Raw genomic sequence first — 19,619 nt, 5'->3', positions numbered from 1 at the left:
ACAAGGGTGATATTGCTCCCAAGATGATAAAAACCAGTTCTTGGGGGCAAAAAGTCTTACTATTTTCATATATAAAGCACACATATACATAGAATACATACACCGATATACAGTATATGTGATATTAAATTTCATGGGGGCTTGATTAGGAAAAACACATCTCAAAGTCTCCACAGGGAAGCAATAATGAACAGGAAGTTAGAAACACTGCCATGTATTCATCACTCAATTTCCACAATTATCAGTTTTTCCTTCCCCTTCCCCATTTTATTACTGACATTAAGAGAATTTCAAAGCAAATACCAGACATCTTGGTTCACCTGTAAATAGTTCAGAATTTATTGGACTTCTTTTAAAAAACCAAGATCAGACCTAACAAAATTCTTACTCCTTAATATAATCACCTAATACTCCTCTTGCATTCAAATATCGCTGATTGTTTAAAAACACGTTTTTCCAGTTGGTCTGTTCAATCGTGATCCAAACAAGGTGCACACAGTGCGTCTGGCTAAAGCTTCTTTTAAGCTGTAAGATCCCCTCTCTGCCCCCCTCTTTCCCATGTCATTTATTTGTTGGGAAAAAAATGGGTCATTTGTCTTGCAGAATTCCCCACTTCTGGATCTGGTGTTTAACTTACTTCTCCACACTCTACACTCCCTCTAAATTTAGCAAGATTGAAAGACCTAACCAGGTTTAACTGTCCCAGCAAGTCCCTGAGAGACGGTGCTGTATTTCCTACGGCGTCCCATCACAGGCGCCTAATGACAGACTGTCCCACTTGGAGTGACGAGCTTTCAGTGATTCTAAGGTGCGTCGGTGGGTCCTGACCCATTCACTATAAACTTGGCTGTCAACCTTTCACTTAAAGTTTTGGTAGTTTCTATTGTTGGAATCATTCTCTCGGGCTGGCAAACCGATGTCCCCTGTTAGTTCTCCTCTTCTCTCTCTGGCTCCTCCTCCTGACTGCCTTCCTCGGCCCAGCCTATGAGCACAGGTACTCCGGGGAGCGGGGGGTTCTCATCCCTTGTGGGTCTCTCAGTGCTCTCTCGTGGCTACTCTCGTGGTTTCTTCCAAACCTTGAAATGCCACAGGCTGGTAGTTCCCCAATGAGGATCTCCAGCTCAGGTGTTCCGGCTAGTGGCTGGTCATTTATTTGCCTGCCGGACAATTTAGTTGAGTCTGAAATCTGAACACACGGTATCTTTCCCTTCAAACCTGTGCCTGTTCTTTGTTCCTTCTCCCAGTGAAAGGCATCGCCATAAAACTGGCTTAAGCCAGGTATCTGGTCCCGATTCATAACTCACTCTCTCTTGCTGATGCCAAAGTAACACCGAGTTCTGCTGGGTCTCTGGAACAGTGCTCCCAGGTGCTTATGTCTCTCCAACCCGACTGGCACTACCCTGGTTCAGGTCACCATCACCTTGGATAAACACAACACCCTGCTAACAGACCACTCTGTCCCACGAGGGCAACTCATCTACCTGATGCAGCCAGATCCTTCCAAACCACAGCTGTGATCACCTCACTTGTCTGTATAAAACGCATCGACAATACTCCATCGCTCTTTTAAGAGCTCCAAACTCTTAATATGGCCTCTGGAAGCATCTGGACCTGTCTTCAATTTCTGCAGGCTCGTCTGTCACCACTCCCTGTGTTGTGAGCCTTACCCCCTCAGGATGTTGTTCCTCCTCTCCTTGGAGTGCCTGGCAACCTCCTCCTTATCTTTTAGGACTCAGATTAGACATTATTTCCTTCAGGACCCCTCCCTGAGCTATCTGATCTGAGTTGGAGCCCATCTGGCAGCACACACCCTACACCTTTCTGATCACAACCTATCCTTCTGTGCCCCTTTGGCCCGCTCTAGACTAAAGCTCCACCAGGGCCCAGATCACACAATCTTACTCACTGGATCCCCAGTGCCTGGTGCACGTGCGAATGACTGATAAATATTGGTTGAATGGAAGAAGGAGTACTATCAATAAAAAACCTTCAACACCACTCTTGGGACATCACATCATAACCCATAAAAGCAAAGTATGGTACGTAAAATATCACATGGTAACTAGCCTGTAAATGATTGACTAACCTCTATTTGTTGAATTCTCAAATTGGAAATCAAGTCCCAACGAGCTGTTCCATTTTCATCATATCCTCTGAAACCAAAGCCTGCAGCATTATTAATAGCATCAGCTGCAGTAAACAAAGTGAAAAGAGCATATTAAGAATCCATATAACAATCTACCATGTTCTCCCCAAAGGTATATGTTATTATATACTAGGATCTTTTTAAACAGTAGATTTATTCATTTTCATCTTTATCTGATACTATAATAAAATGGGCCTTGACCCAGTTTTTAGGATATCCTAACAGTTTCTAGGATATTCCCTTGTATTTAGGATATGAGCTGTAAAGTTGGTTTCTTCTAATAGAGGACTCTAATTTTTCAAGTTGGTCTTTAACTACATATCCTCAAGAGGGCGCTCTCCCCGCTAGCTACTAAGATACACCTCCACACGTTGTCAGTCCCTTCCCAGGCAACTTACCTAAGGTCCATGCAAAATAGTATTTGGGTCTGGCAGCCAAAAGTGAGACATACAGATAGACGACTTTTGTTGGCCATGAAGCTGTAGCTTGAAAATGCTCATCGATGTTATACTCCACAGGTAATGTTTTAGAGATGGTCAGGTGAAAGAATAAGGAAAGTCCACAGACTAAGAGCTTCTGAATGACTGCGACCTGAAAGAACAAGACAAGATTTCATAAGCTTAATCTATACCCCTTTTAATTCATCTGACATACTACTGCCAGATTAATCTGGCATAAACTCTATAACTCTCCTGGTCAAAAATCATAAACTACGCTGCACTCAGCATGTCAAGCCCTCAGGGTCTCACGGTAGGAACATGTATGTCCAGCCTTCTCTCTACTACCTCTGGATTAGGGCTCAAGACACACTAGAAACCTCAATTTGTGTTTTCAAAGCTTTCAGTTAAAAAAAAAAATACCTGAAAGCAAACACAGGCCTATAGGTGTGAATACACAAAAATAATCACATGAATAACTTTTGGGAGTGGATTTCGTATTATACACACACACACACACACAGAGAGCTTATTTTTCCATTGTGCTTTTCCCTGTATTTTCCAAATGCTATGTGTATTTCATGGACATTATTTTTACACTAAACAATTTAATGCATCCCTTTAAGTCTGACAGTTCTCTAATGCAATTTTATTCACAAATGATAAAACCAAAAGAACTACACACCCAAGAAAACAAAAAGATTTGCATAAAAGACTCTGGTAGGGGGGAAAAAAAAGGCCATTCTTTCCTATATCCTGGTAAGGTTAAATCACCTTAAAAGAATCCAACTCATGGTGGTTTTGTATTTTTAGTAAGCCAGAATATTTCAATCTGACTCAATAGAGGGGAGATTATAGCACCTGCCAAGGGAAAGAAACAGGTGGAAGAAAGGAAAGGCTGCGTCCAGGTAATGGAACATAACAAGATACTTGGATTTTGAGTGTCCTGCATAGTAGTCAAATACTATTCAAATTAATCTGCAAATGAATATTCATGTTTTCACACTTTCTATAACAGTGCCAAAAGAAAGGGCTCAAAGGCAAGAGTCAAAGCACATGCCAGATTCACCGCATTTCTGAAAAAGCTGTCTTTGTTCTCGGGTCACTTGTTAGGAGGTATTGAGCACTTGAGGACTCTTTGCTGCAGCCTTCATTCTCATTTTCCTCAATGTTTTTTTAAAGCTTTCTCTAGTACAATAAGGCTACATTTTCTTCACCCCTCCCCCAAAATATCTAAGCTTTACATTTGAAAAGAGATTTAAAACAGGTAATTAGAGAAAAATTATAATTGTAAGCACAGTGAGATGAAACAAATGGCCTCATACATTAACCTAAAAATTGGGTGTATCATCTTAGTGACACAATGAGCAATACTGTGGCCGTGAGACTAGACACACAAGTTTCCAGGTCTCAGTTTCAAAACAAAACTTAAAGTAGCATACACTTGATCTCGACTACCAGGCAGCGCACAAAGGCTCAGGCAATGTGGGATCAGGTAGCTTGGAAGGCAGGAGTGAGGGCCTAAACCTGGGAGGCCAGGGATGACCCCTGGTTCCCACCGCCTCCCTGCTTAGTAAAGGGGCACCCTTCCACCATTCCAGCAGGAGGGCAGAAGTCAACTCTCAGAGAAGCTGAACCAGAGAAGATCCAGGCTTAGGGACATGGGTCCAGAGTGAGGGGCTGGGTAAGTGCTAGAATGAAAACGGGGAGACTCGAGGAAGTCTACAGCCTGAGAGATGGAATCCTCAGCCCCCGTGCCTGGGCCAGGTCCAGAAACAAGCAGTCAAGTTTGTATCTACCTCCTAAGATGGCAGAAGACTGAGGGATCCTTCACTAAGAAGCTAAGGAGCCCCAGAGGAAAGTTCTACAGACGTCATGACAGAGACTGACAAGTGCTCCCCAGAAGCCACCCTCCGCTTCTTGCACAAAGATGGAATTTTTATTTGGGCACGTCTAGCTAGACCACATGTGACTATCCCCTTCACAGCTGAGTGTAGCCACGCGGTCCATGCGATGTTAGCTCAAGTACAGCTCCTGTGGCGAGCCAGCTTACACTGTGGGGATGGGGGCAACGCCCTAAGGATGGCAAAAACAGGGGAGAGCTTGGATCCCCAACCCATGGAGCTGCCACATTACCCATGGACCACTGACACTTCAGATGTCGTGGGAGAGACCTTGTTTAGGCCACTGTGATTTTGGTCCTTGTTTCAGCACCCAAACCTGTATCTGATTTAGATAAAGACAATCGGGAGGTGCCCAACAAAAGGGCCATTGGCTAACTGACTGTTCTACTTTGGATCCCAAGAGTCCACACACTCCAGTGATGCACAAAGAGCTTCCAAATGCCTTTGAGTGATTTGTAAATACCACTCTGACTATATAAACTTTTCATATATGGAATTTACCCTAAAAATATAGTAAGACAGTGAAATAATAGATTAAAGAGTATTTGCCATTGCCAACAACCTCTGATTTATGATGGCTACAACCCAAAAGAGGAAAAGCCACATTTTATAAGAGTGAATCCCATAAAAATTCAGAGTGAGGTGACAGAATATATAAATTTGTATTATTCTTTGTTGGGTTTGATTTACTGCTACTCAGAAGTTTATACCACTTGAAATTTTTCAAATATTTTACAACATTATGTCTAGTACCTTGATTCCTAGCTTTTAATCCTCTTTCCAGTATTCCAGAACAAGATTCTGGAAGATCGAAGCTATCTATATTAATCCTTTCTTTCTCCTGTGGCAGTGAGACCTCTAAAGGGTTAAGTGGTCAGCCTGGAGACACAAAGAGTCAATGGAAGAGATCTGAATGTACTCGATTTCAAGTCTGAAATTCAAGCCCATATGATACGGCATTTATCAATTAACATTTAACCAGTAATAGAAAGTATGAAGACAAAAGCACCTTTTTGGTACAAAATACGAGTCACATGGCAGAAAAGAGATAAAATAAGAGCTTTTGTGAATGGGTGCAAATTTCCTCATTCACGCTTCATTTTACAGTTAACTTAGAAAGGAAGGTGATCCTTTGCTCAAGCCCCACATTCAGAAAAAACATACTAGCCCCCTTTTTTGTCTCATAGACTTTTTTTTTTTTTTTTAAAGGTTTTATTTATTTGACAGAGAGAGAGACAGCGAGAGAGGGAACACAAGCAGGGGGAGGGGAAAGGGAGAAGCAGGCTTCCCGCGGAGCAGGGAGCCCGATGCGGGGCTCGATCCCAGGACCCTGGGATCATGACCCGAACCGAAGGCAGACGCTCGGCAACTGAGCCACCCAGGCGCCCCTGTCTCATAGACTTTTTGATCGGCCTAGTTCTCATGGGGCTTTTAGATTCTACCAGATCAAATCCAACATAAGCTCGGCCTACACAAAGCCTCAGAGCCTTTCTTGATAAAGGAGTACCTATCCCAGCAGTGCAAAGGAAAAAAAGCTTATGTTCAGTTGTGAGGCAATCTGGCACAGACTTTGTACTAGGACTGCCTGTGTTTGAATTCCAGTTCTCCTGCTGCCAACCTGGGACATCTCAGTCAAATCACGTAGGCCTGGTTTCCTCATCTGTTAAGCGGTGAGAGTAACAGCACCTACCTTGTGTTGTGAGTGCTGAGAGAGTCACTGTGAGGTGTCCCCAACAGGGCCGGGCACACGGGAAGTGCTTTCAAAGTGTTAGCTACTGTTAACTGTTTTATTGTGGGGAAGCAGGAAAACTTTCATGGACAAGGTGATATTTGATGTAGGCCTTTAAAGAGGAGTAAGATTTCAACTGGCGATGACCAGGAGGAGGAGAGGGAAGTCAGGAGAGGAGAAGAGAACACTTTGAATTAGCTGGAACATGAAGTGCAGGGAAGGAAGAAGCCTAAGAAATTAGGCTGGGTCAGTTCCGTGCAAATGGCTTTCTTGTAAAATATTCGATAACTATAAAACATCGTTTTCACTCAGGAACTCAGTACTGTTTTTTTTTTTTTTTTTTTTAAAGATTTTATTTATTTATTTGAGGGAGAGAGAGGTGGGGGAGAGAGAGCACGAGCAGGGGAAGGGCAGAGGCAGAGGGAGAAGCAGACTCCCCGCTGAGCAGGGAGCCCGATGTGGGGCTGGATCCCAGGACTCCGGGATCGTGACCTGAGCCAAAGGCAGATGCTTAACCCACTGAGCCACTGGGGTGCCCCTCAGCGGTGCCCCACTTCTTAAGTAACCTTAGTTTTGTTCTTTGATGATGATTGTACGGCTACTAGACATTACTACTAACTGCAGTGTGAAGAGTCATTTATCTTAAAGACAGTTTCAAAGACACAGCACGTTCAGACCTTGAAGACATTAGTATCACTGAACAAACAACACTACGCAACACAAGCTGTCGAGGCTCAGGTCAACCTCACGAGCTTACGTTCGGAGACGGCTCTGCTCTCTCACAGGGCATGTCCTCTTTCCCACTTGCGCCTGGCGGTGCCCTGTGGGGCGCCCGGCCCTCGATGAAGGTGATGTAGTCTCTGTAGGAGCAGAGCGGGCCCGCCAGGATGCCCATGAAGTTGCAGTTGTAGCTCAGGAACTCCAGGAGGCTTGGCATGCGCCTGCGGGTAAAACACACGCAGCTCGTGAGAGGGGGCCCCGAGCTCTTCGAAAACACGAAAACCCACCCAGCAGGAATCAGCAGCTTCCACCTCGCTGCTCTTCCCATTTGCCCCACAAAGCAAGCTTTAATTTTCATTTGCATTCGTATGATAGGAATTCCAAAGATGAGGATGTGGTAATGCTCAGCAGTATTTCTGGAGAAGAGAGTTTCCATACAGATCTTTGTGAGCAACTACAAAGGGTTGCTACTGGATTTCTTCATTATAAAACAAACCTGAGACTGACAAGAGACGGCATAAAGAATCTTCCCCTACCAGTTAGTCATTCACTCACCCAACAAATCCATGTGTGCACTGACCACGTGCCCACACGCTCCAGGGTCTAGACATGCTACAATAACAAAGTAGAGCAATATTCTGCATTCACAGAGCTCACATAACAGATGCAGAAAGCAGATAATTGAAAAATATGTACTAAATATTTTCAGAGGTGCTAAGTACTACAAAGATAAAGGGTTCTTCTTATATATATATATAAGAAGACCTCTTATAAGGCAACATCTGAGCAGAGACGGGAAGGCAGTGAGACAGGGAGCTATGTGAGTAACCGGGACAAGGATTCCGTGCAGAGGGAACAGTGAGTGTGAAATCCCTGAGATGGGGTGCGTCCAGCAGCAGGGAGGCCGGTGTTGCTGAACCAGAGAAAGAAACAGGAAAAAAATGAGAGAGAACCAAGGTGAGATCATCTAGGGCTGCCTTATAAGCCATGGTAGGAACTCTGGCCTTTATTCTGAATGCAATGAAAAACTACAGTAGGGTTTCCGAAGAATCCCTCTAGCCTGAGTGTGGAGAGGACAAGGGTGGACGTCAGAAGGCCAGCCAGGAGGCCACTGGGATCCCCCGGCAGAGGCGACAGCGGCCAGGAACAGCGGGGGGAGCAGCGCCTGCATACACTCTGGCAGGACACCCCGGGGGGTTTGCTCACAGACTGGATGTGGGTGCAAGGGAGAACCGAATTAAGGATGCCTTGCAACGTTTGTCATTCAACTGCTTTGAGGTCTGTCCCGATGGCACGTGGCATCTAAGGTTTACAGAGCTTTCTAGATCTTAATGCAGGGAACTGGGTAAAAAATACTTAGTAACACAAGAACCTATATAGACCGTATACATCATCATATAGATGAATTAGCAGTCTACGTCTTTATTTTCTTTTTCTTTTCCTTTTTTTTTTTTAAGAGAGAGAGCACATGTGCAGGAGCATGAGGCAGACAGGGGGGAGGGGCCGGGGGAGAGAGAAGCTCAAGCAGGCTCCCTGCTGAGCATGGAGCCCAGCTGCCGCGGGTCTCAAACTCACAATCCTGAGATCATGACCTGAGCTGAAATCAAGAGTTGGACACTTAACTGACTGAGCCACCCGGGCACCCCTTATTTATTTTCTACCAGCAGTTCCATTTACTAAGTTTGCTTCCCACTGACAATTATAAACTATAATCAATAGAAGAACGACTCCACCTGAGGATGGGAAGCAGGCTTCTGGAAGATGTTACGATCCTTCCTTCCTCTCTGAGAAGTGGTTTCCTTAAAAAGCACAAACCCTCTCTGTGGCCAAGAGAAGCTGACAGACCTCCTCATATGTACCTTTATAAAAAACAATAAACAAGAAAACAGTGCTTCCTGTCCATCTGATACTAGCTACATCACCACTTAGCCCAAACTCCTTTTTTAGATCTTTCCAGAATTATTCTTCTACATTTAAAAGCGTTTTGAGCCTTACATATTTTCTCTTGAAGGCTCAAAACTGAGGAGAGAAAAATGTTGCTGGCAGATTTGCTCTTGCATTTTTTTCCGTAATGCTGAAAGAGAATGCTTTCTCACTGCCTCACTCGCTGGGTAAGTGCCCGACAATCAAAAGCCACGGAAGAACTTCCTGTGCTCCCAACACAAAGCTCCATCTCAACCCGCCCCAAACAATGCCAGGTTATCAAGGCGCAGCCCAGTCCTACCAAGTCAAACTATGTATCACAATTTGCAAGGACAGGAGATAACTCTGAACCGTGAAATTTGCTGAAGTAATTTCTGGCTCAACGGTCGTATCAAATGACAAATCATTTTAGGTACTCAGTAGATAATTATATTTGCTATTAAAATGAGAACGAAGTATAACTGTAATACTTCATTTATGACATTACATGAAAGAATCCTTTCATTCCATAAATATTTATTTGGGATCAACTCCACATGGTCCCAGGTTCAAGCTTCTCAGTTTCAGCATTATGGACTGTTTTGGACAATACGTCTTTGTTGTCAGGGGCTGTCCCAGGCACTGAGGCTGTTTAGCGGCATCCTGGCCTCCACCCACTAGGTGTCAGCAGCACCTCCCCTCTCCGCCGTGACAACCAAAATTGTCTCCTGCGGGGCCACAAGCACCCTCAGTGGTGAACTGCATTGAGGCCATGAGGCCAGAATGATCAATGGGCCAAAGTTCTATCCTCACAGAGTTTACAGAGAGAGGGACAATCAAAACAAATACATAACATCAGACAGTAATACATACTATGAAAATCAAGCAGGGCCAAGGACGGAGAGTGACGGCAGGGAAGGGGGTTCTGACAAGGAGCTCGGTGTAGTTACGAGGGGCAGAGCTACCAGCTCTGGTCCTAAGCGGTTAGTCTGCTCCTAGTTAACTACATGAGGAGCCACTGTGGGGTTTCCCTCAGAGGAGGGGAAAATATAATCCAACACACATTACAAAGACCTCTGGCTGCTGAGTGGAAGGTAGTCGGTGGAGGGAAAGAAGACAGAAATCTGAACCCTGCTGGGGAGGCTGTTCCAGTAGACCAAGCAGAGGGCGAGGGTCCAGCCGGGGTGGTCTCAGTGGGAATGGCAAGAAGCCAGTCAGATCAGGGACAGTCAGATGTCATGGTCACATGAGAGACAGGTCTCCAAGGGAGAGTGAACTTGCCAGTGAAGCAGATTTGCAGTAAGAACGCGTGAGTTTGCCCAAGTTTTCGCCCTAAGGCACTAGTGACAAATGGTGCCGCTGTGAACTGAGCGGGTAGTGGGCTGGGGAGAGGGAAGAGGGAGGCAGGACTCAGGAGTTCTATTTGGAACGTGTTCTATTTGAGATGCCAGCTCAGATCCACGCTGGGATGCTGAAATGGCAGTTGGCTACAAGGCTGGAGCTCAGGAGACAGGTGGGAGGACAGTTACGAGACCTCAAATATGCAGGCAGTATTTAGGGGCAATGGACTGCATGTGACCCCCAGAGGAGACGGAGATGTCTAAGCATGTGCCTCGGAGCCCACGAATATTTAGTGGTGAGCCTCGGAGCGGGGGGATTCAGCAAAGACAACAGAAGTAAACAGCCAGGGAGGCAAGAGGAAAACCAAGAGGGTGGGGTCCCGGAAGACGAGAGAGGAATATTTCAGGGACTGAATGGTCTGCTGGATCGGACGGTGCTGAGAGGCTGAGCTGCGTGCAAACCAAGGCTGACCACTAACACCCCCCGAGATTAAGGGTCCCCTTGAAGCATGCTATCAGACCAGCGGTGAGGACAAACCCGACTGCGGGGGCCTGAAGAGGGTGAGGATGGGGCGATGGTGACATACATCTTTCACAGAGTCTTGCTCTAAAGGCTGCAGAGTAATGGGGAGGGAGCTCGAAGGGGAAGTGAGGTAAAGGTGTGTCTCCTTTCAGCGGGAAAAGATGGGGAAAGGATGAGTGACCATGCAAGGGACGGGACAACCGAGGAAGCAAAAGCCTTCAGTTAAAGAGAAGCAGCTGGATTCAGTGAGAAGTGAGACGCTGGCCTCGGATTGGATGAGGGACAGTGAATCCTTGGTATGGGACAGAAAGAGGAGTATTTGTTACAGACACAGGCAGTCTGGCAGGTTTAGTGGTAGCAAAATGAAGTAGGGTTGCCTTTCTTTTCTCCAAGAATCAAACTTTGCTACCACCCTAAGTGAGTGCGGGGGAGGGAGTGCTGTAAGTCTGAGGAAGGAGCACACAAGAGCTCACGGCTGGGGGGGGCGGGGGGGGGCAGGGGGGGCAGGGGGGGCGGGGGTGCGGAGCGGGGAGCGCACGGGACAGATGCAGCCAAACTCCTGGCAACACTAAGGCCATGATTCTAAGTTTGCGGTAACACACTCAAAACAGGTCCAATCTGCAATGAATGTTTTCCACTCTGCTTTCTTCCACTGTTTAGGTAGGCAGAGAGTCGAATTTAATAGGGTTTGGGGTTTTGCCAGGTGGGTGTGTGGGAGGGAAAGGCAGAAACGGGAGGCTGAGTGTCTCTTAATGAGAGGTTTAGGGATGGGCGAAGGACGCCTAAAGATCACAGAACCCAGATCAAAGTAACCTCTCTGAGTATATTCAAATGTACACCTACTGATATGTAAAGACTGACTATAGAGAATATCAAAATAGAATAATCTTAAAGATGGGGAAAATATTAGAAGATTCCCAAGACATGCTACCAAAAGGGTCTATCTACTATCACGAGCTTAACCTCATTCTTCCGACAGCCATGCATCTGTTTGTTCTAGATTTACCGAAAACAAGGGGCTTCCTAGGAATTTTTCTTTAGGTAAAATGATTCAATCTCTAATTATATTAGACTAAGATAGAGCCTTCCAAGAAATTAAGCTATTCCTCAGATTAGTCAACAAAGTACTATCATAAATGAAGTAGAAACCTACCCAGAATGAAATCCTCAAATAATATCAAGAAGATCTTACTGGTTCTTCATTATTTCAAAACATGGTATCTATGTGTCGTATTAACATATCTTAGCCCAGTAACTGCCATCAAGTTATCGGTCTATAAACAAAAGCAGCGATTATCACTCATTACTATGTGGCAGACATGAAGACTGTCTTCAGAGAACTCAGAAAATCATAGGAGAGACAGAAAATTTAGTGATATCTGCGTGGTACATAATATATCCAAGGTGCCATGGGAGCCTTAGAAGGGACAGGCAGCCTAGCCTAGCAAGATGTGGTGCCAGGGCGGTGTGTGGAGGGAGGAAAGTTGGTTTTCATGAAGTCAGTACCGCCAGCAGGATGAGTCAGCCTTAGCCATGAGAGTAAAGTGCGTCTGAGGCAGAGACCGCGCGAATCAAGGCAGGACACGACAAGAGAGCACGCACCTTACAGCTAACCCCCTCTGTGATGATGTCAGTTCTTCATCCTTTCGAAACATCCCTGAAAAATAAAAATAGGGACTTTTATCAATTATGGTTTCCTCCAAGAAAAGAATGGTGTTTTTCCCCATTCACACTTCCACCACTTTTCTCATTGGAAATTCAAGCTATAATCCCAATTTTGGAATAACCGGTTCCTTTCTTTCTCATTGCAACACAGGTTTAATCACATCAAAGGACCACCATGTAACTCAACACATCTAGGTCTGTAGGAGAGAAACAACACATCAGGGCACAAATCCGACTCTTCTCTAGAGGAAATCATTATTAACTTAAAAATTCCAAAATCCTAGCATATTTTATAGCAAACACTATGACTTTCAAAAGGGGGCATTAAGATGTTTCTATTATTAGATGATTTAAATGACTAATCAGTATTATGGGCTACAAGCTCAACATAAAGCAAGGAGTGATTTCCTTATCTCTCGATGACTCTAAGGAATGAAAACTGTACTCATATACCTTCTCCATCCATTTCTTTACCTTCTCTCCCCAAAGAGGAGGACACGATTTACAAGTACACATCACCTTATTAGATTCTAAGCCCAATTTAAAGACCAAAGGAGGACTAAATTAAGAGGCAAACAATATACTTAGAAATTATTTGTAGGTCTTCTGTAGTAGAGGGTACAGGATGGGTGATCTATATATACAGTGGGGCTAAAAGCCCCATGCAAGAAGCTCCCTAGGCCACTACGAATGACGGGTCTGACAGGGATGCTCCTCCAGTCTGTGAAGAAACCAGAGTCAAACTCGTGACTCACAGCCCAGACTTTTAGCATTTCCTATGGCAAGGTGTCCATTCACTGAAGATATAAAATACGAATATATAAATATTTATGCTAAAAATATATGTCACTGTGTGTGTGTATATTATATATTAAGGGATAAGGGGCATGGGGAAAACATCAAATATTAATAAAAATGTAACAGAGATGAAGCAGGGACTAATAACGCTTGATTGAGATCAAATGTCTATTTCCTTTATATTTTAAATTGCCACTAATGTGGGTACTATGACAGGATCCCATTCTTTTACTCTGTTTTTGTCACTGGATCAAGTGTGAAATTGAGATTAAACACTGCAGAAAAATAAATACACTTTAACGTAGACAGAGTTAAAGATTCCCCTCTCTGACCTCCTTGAATACAGAGCAGAAAGTTAGGGTCATATCTCAGGTGAAAGTACATTTGAATAGGATTTCTTTCAGTGACGAAAGATTAATTTCTAAATTCTTACCATCATGAATTTCATAAGCCAAACTAGTGATCTTCTGGGTAATTATCATCATTGGGCTGTGACAAAATAAAAAAACAAGTATTTGAAAGCAGAAACTTAAAATAATACTTTGATATATGAAAAAGTTTATTCTGCTTATACAACTACAAAATGCTGACATTTTTTTAACATACAAAAAGATCTTGAAGGGATTTCAAAGAGATAATCCAGGGGCTGCTGTGTTTGGGGAAGGTATAAGAGCTGAGGGATCCAGGCCTTCTCCCTTGCTTTAAAAAAAAAGCAGGAAGGGAGGGAGGGAGGGAAGAAAAGAAAAGACAAGAGAAGGGAAGGGCAGGGAAGGAGGCAGGCACAGAGAGAGAGAGAGAGAGAGAGAGAGAGAAAGAGGGGGAGAAATGCCTGCTCAAGCTCCACCTGAGACCCTGCGGGAGCAGCGTCACCCGCCCCTCATTGGCGCCCTAGAACTCAAGGCCAGAAGAAGGAGCCCCCAGGCATCAGGCGTGGCCTGGGCTTCCTGATTCTGAGTTTTCAACATACCATGCTGCCTTTTGCCTCAGCTGACCTACAGGTGGAAAGTGAGTTGGGAAAAGGGGAATAGGTAGAAAATTAAAAGAGGTTGGGTGAGAAATGTAGAACAGAACAGGAGGGATGGGGGAGGAAGAAAGAGGACAGCTTGCTGTCCGGCTTGCTGGTCTGGGACCCCGGGACTAAGGGCCTGTGAGAGCCGCCCTTGGCCTAAATCACCCTTCAAAGAGGGCTCTAAGTCATGCCACAATTAAGAAAATGGCAATCTTTTCTCCATATTTTATAATCTCTAACTGGATAGTTTGGAAAGGAAAAATAAATAAATCCACATTTTGAAAGCCACCAGGATATACATTTATCCTTTATTACGTTAGCTTACAGACATTCATGTTACAGAACAATTAATCACAAGGTATTTATTTATATTTTTGGAATTTCACTAAAACCGGGAAATCCTGTTTTGCCTACAGGTAGAGAGTGAGCGTCACCTGCTCGGAGTCCGCATGGCCTCCGTTGTGCAGGGAAGGCAAGGCGTTGGGGACAGGCCAGCCACGCCACCAGCGAGTGCAGGAGGAACCTCAGACCCCACCACGGAGACCCGGTGTTCTTCCACCTGCCCCAGCGCTCAGAGCACGAGTGGTCAGTGTCCACTCCACCTCTGGCCAAACAGGAGCATCCTTCAACACGTAAAGAAAGGAGGACGCCATCAGGGGCCATGAGAACTTACGGCTCATTCTCCTCACCCAGCAGGCAAGATCTCTCTCTCTCACACTCACACACACACACACACACACACACACACACCCTGTTCTGTCCGATGACAACTGCTCTCAAACTCGGTGCATGAGGGGGGAGATTCCCATTCGGTTCCCTTAAAAGTCAGTTCTTCCTTTTCTACCACTCGCTCTCAGGAAATGACCCCTCAGCCGACCCATCCTCCAGGCTGCTACGAATACCCAGCTGCCCTGTTAGCTTGCAGGATGTTTCACGGGCCTCTGAGGTTTGTAAAAACAATGATTCCCACTTCCCTGAGGGCAGAGAATCACTTTTCTCATCCTGTCTCATTCTCTTCACAGTTTAGTTCACCAAAGAATGATAAAATACTCTTCAGTTCTAAATTCTAATTCCCATTTTCCCTCAAAACATAATAAAAACGATATCAAATCATGGAGTTTATCCACTCAGTGACATACTAAACTGTTAGGTACATGTAAGATGCTCCATAAACGCACATGTGTGCTCTCGGCGCGCATGCCCTTCGTGGCCCGTGCGTCCCGGCAGCCGCAGGCAGTTCCTGCACTATTAGGTGTGCGGCCGCAGGACGCCTCTGGGAAGTGAGCTGGGCTGGGAGAACGGGCCGTGTGAGACCGTGCTGCTCCATCCGAGAACCACGCTCCCTCACAGGGATGGAAAGAAGGCGGGCAGCCGAGCTGAATGCTCCAGAGTCTTTCCAAATATTGCTCTGTCCACTTCGACCACTCTTTCTGGAACTGTTTTGCAAGGACAGCTTCTTCTTCAAGTCCCAGCTGAGAAGTCACTTCGTACTAGAGGCCCACTGGACAGCTCTGCCTCACGTAGGCCCTCAGCCACGATGCCCACACTTGTCCTTCATTTAACCTTAGCTTGTTTGCTTCCTTCCACATATTTTTAGGTTCATGGGTGTTTCATTGATCCAATTACACTGGCTGTTTTAAAATCTCTCTCCTTTCTAGAAAGTCCATGAGGTAAGGAACAGTCTTTTTCACTACTGAATCCCCAGCGCCTAGCCCAAGATATGTGCTAAATACATATTTTTAAAATGCCAAATACATGGATTCTTCTAAGTGTCCAGTCAAGATCTCTTACTCCTTCTACAGGTTGATCATACTCCCTCCCGCCTGTCCGTTTTCATCTGTGCTTGAAAGCATTTACCATACTGTTTTCTAATTTTTTTGGCTTACTTTCCTGTCACCACAAAAGTCATGGGCTACTGAACACCAGGAACACTGCCTTATTTATCTCTGCACCTTCGATACTTGGCATACACATGGGCTCAGAGAACCAACTGGTTTGCAAAAAAATCTCAACATCATTTTGTTTCCTTTACTGGTGATCATTAGCCCTGAATGTTCCCTTTGTTGTTGCTGTTGCTTTTTTAAGATTTTATTTTTTATTTGACAGAGAGAGACACAGCGAGAGAGGGAACACAAGCAGGGGGAGTGGGAGAGGGAGAAGCAGGCTTCCCGCGGAGCAGGGAGCCCAATACGGGACTCGATCCCAGGACCCTGGGATCATGACCTGAGCCGAAGGCAGATGCCCAACGACTGAGTCATCCAGGTGCCCCTCCTTTTGGTTTTAAATGGCTGGCAATTCTGCTGCCTCTGGTCCAACCTGTCATGGGGTGGGGGCAGGGGGTGGCAAATATGAGAGTAAAATGCTAGAAGACAGTAAGTTATAAATGAAAATAAGACAGTACTACAGTAAAGGGTTCAGTAAGGCACAAATAGATTAATGAGAGCTCAGAAAAGTAAATCAGAGGGGAAAATGGACAGATGAATCCAACACAGGCATATGCAAGACCAGAAAACAACAGAGTGATGGGGAAGGAGAACCAATCTCACCTCACTACAGCCGAACCCAGGGTGCGAAGAAAACACTTCTAAATGAAAACAACTCCACTGTTCTCAAAGAGATTACCTGCAGTGGTTCTTAACAGTGCATTTTGTTCATAAATACTTGTTTCAGTGACTCAGACATTATTTCACTTGTACTTTTACTGACATTTTAACTACCTGTTGACTTTGCATCTGGCGGAGCCTGCAACAGCTAATCACTTCCTGGGTTCTAGAAAGTCTGCAATCACTTAATGTGAATCAGAGAGGCCCTCTGGCGTCCCCCAAGGTGGAGTCTGAGGGATGGAGGAGGGAGAGAAGGCGGAGGGCTTTAGAACCTCCACCGAGTGCGCTCTGGGCTGTGGACACAGCCACCTGTACCTTCTACATGACGACATCACCGTATTTGGGTGGAACGACACGTATTTACTCCTGCTGGCACTCTGCTAGGAATGTGGGAAAATCTGGAATCTAACTGTTCAAAATAAATACTTCAATTGATGAAATAGTTTCAGGTAATATTTTTAAAAAGCCTATCTGATGTAAAGAACTAAAAGCTCTACACTTCTTAAAACTTAAAAGGATGCAAAAGTTAAAAATCATTTATATGCATTTTTTTGTCTCTACAAATAATGAGAGTAATAGGATTTAGTTAGAAAATGAATACCAGGTGATGGGTATCAAGGACAGCACGTGATGTGATGAGCACTGGGTATTATACGCAACTAATGAATCGCTGAACACTACATCAAAAACGAATGATGTACTATATGTTGGCTAATTGAACATAATAAAAAAAAGAAAGAAAGAAAATGAATGCTAAAAAGAATAGTCACTTTCTTAATTGTCCATCATCTCTAGGAGATGCTGACTCTAAAGCCATCTGCATACGAATGTGACAAAGCAACAGCAAGCACCTGCCAGGTCAAAGGTCAGTTTGCCACCAGGGTATAAGTCACCTGACAATAGAGACGCACTGTCAATTCTCCCCCTGTAGTCATCTCTTTCCTCCACAAACAGCAAAAACCCCTGCAGCCAAACAAGCCCCACACACCGAATGCCAAAGAATACACAGGGAGACATGATGGAAAGGGCATGGGTTTCTGAGCCACACTCATTCGTTCACCTTACTCCCTCATTCAGAAACAGGTGTTCAACAAGCACCTACAATAAACCAGGTGCTGGAGACACAACCGTGCGCAAGATGAAGGTCTCGCCGCCACAGACCTCACAATGGACCGGACAGAGAGAGATGAGAAAGGAATAAACAGGTAAATGCCTCGTATACCAGATGCTGCTGAGCGCGGAGCACAGGAACGAAGCAGGGCGGGGAAGAGGGAGTGCCCACACAGGGTGATAACCGGCCTCACCCTGAGGGTGACATTTCAAGCGAGAACAAGGCAAAGAGCAGCTTGTGGAGGTTAAGAACATCCAGGAAGGGAGAAAAGCAGTTCAACGGCCCTCAGGCAGAAATGTGACTGGCCCAGGCGGAGATGGGACTGGAGCAGGTGTGGAGGGGAGACACGGGCAGAAGCTGGAGACAGGCGGGGGCAGAGGTCGGACCCAGAGGGCTTCTGGAGGGGCAAGTGAGGACAGGCTCTGAACCCAGCGACGCACGAACTGGAGGGTTTTCGGCACGAAGTCATCTGGTTTTAAATGGATGTATTCTGGCTCTGGGCTGAAATAGGCCAGGATAGGATGGTGGGATAAGTAGGCAGAAGAGGGTGACAGCACGTGCAGTCTGACGTGGAGCCCGGCTGTCGTCAGAAGGTAAAGATGACAGCATCTGATGACGATCTGACAATGGATTGGATGTAGGGTTTGAGATCCGAGGCCGCCAAGGTTTCTGACCAGAGCAACTACTGAGAAGGACGGAGGCAGCTGAGAAGGAGCACAGGAGGGGCAGGGAGGGGAGGCAGGGAGTCTGTTTTGGGCATGTCCAGTGCGAGGTGCCTCCTGGACCCCTAGGTGGAGGTGCGGGTGGGGACCAGGCAGCCGGCCACATAAATCAGAAAACTCCACCCAAATCCTGCCCCCGCCAGCAATCCCTTGTGGGAGATTGAGAAACTATTTCACTTTTGCCCCCAAATTATTATCTAAAAAATCGAGGTAATGATGCCACTGTGTAGATTAAATAAAGTAGCAATATGACAAATACCTCGAACAGTATCTGAGACACAGCAAATGTCTGATAAAACCTTCTTTTAATAAATATTGGAATTGCTACTAGGCATCAAGCACTGAAGGACATGATAATTAGCTGTAAAGTGTGGTCTCCGGAGAGGCTTTCTCACTAAAACAGGAGATAAACAGGTATGTGAATAACTGTAGAAAAAAGTGTTAAAAGCCAAAGGAGACATTTGAAGGTATGTGTGCAGAGATGAGAGAAACTTCAAACCGAGGGGAAAACCTGGAGTCGGAGTCATATCCCCTGGGTCTGTATAAGGTGCACGGATGGCTGGCCCGCGAGGGTGCCCCGAGCAGAGGGAATGGGCTGGGCAACAGTCCAGAGAGGAGAGCAGGGCCACAAGGCTGCAGCATCAGACAGCGAGGAAGACAGGCAGTTGGTGGGGGCTGAGGGGCAGGGCCAGGCACACCCCGTGGGGGGCTCAGAGCCTTTAGAAAACTGCAGACCTCCGATAAAGATCATTATAGCCCGCTGCTTTGTGAGCGACAGAAGAGCGGAAAAGGCTTAGGGAGGGTGGAAGCCAGATCATTCAAGCCATAGAGTAGCCTGTTTGCTCTTGGTAACCTGACCTACGTTAGTAGGAGCCAGACAGGTCTCCTCTCACCAAATGTAGGTCAAGGTGTGGGAGACACTCCCTTGGGATGAAACAGGATCGACGGAACATTAAGGTTCAGCAGTTGAATAATTTACATCCATCCCACTTACAACACAGTTAGTGGGC

At 45.5% G+C, this 19,619-nt stretch overlaps 1 protein-coding gene across 6 annotated transcripts in view; it reads right to left on the bottom strand.

Moving 5' to 3' along the window:
- MBOAT2 (membrane bound glycerophospholipid O-acyltransferase 2) overlaps positions 1–19,619 on the bottom strand; it is a 116,595-nt gene that overhangs the window by 8,025 nt on the left and 88,951 nt on the right. For 5 of the 6 annotated variants that reach the window (XM_081797243.1, XM_081797238.1, XM_081797239.1 and 2 more), the window contains 5 exons: positions 13,598–13,653; positions 12,304–12,358; positions 6,974–7,157; positions 2,545–2,737; positions 2,087–2,190 (listed from right to left, as the gene is read on the bottom strand). In XM_081797243.1, coding sequence (XP_081653369.1) covers positions 2,087–2,190; positions 2,545–2,737; positions 6,974–7,157; positions 12,304–12,358; positions 13,598–13,649 — 588 coding nt within the window. In that variant the 5' untranslated portion in view covers positions 13,650–13,653. Of the gene's footprint in view, positions 1–2,086; positions 2,191–2,544; positions 2,738–6,973; positions 7,158–12,303; positions 12,359–13,597; positions 13,654–18,868; positions 18,983–19,619 lie in introns of those variants that run through there. The other variant, XM_081797242.1, reaches the window with a different exon arrangement.

This window comes from Leptonychotes weddellii, chromosome 10, assembly GCF_054177405.1.
Source record: "Leptonychotes weddellii isolate Sample4059 chromosome 10, ASM5417740v2, whole genome shotgun sequence".
Classification (NCBI taxonomy): domain Eukaryota; kingdom Metazoa; phylum Chordata; class Mammalia; order Carnivora; family Phocidae; genus Leptonychotes; species Leptonychotes weddellii.
This window is presented reverse-complemented; position numbering and strand designations above follow the sequence as displayed.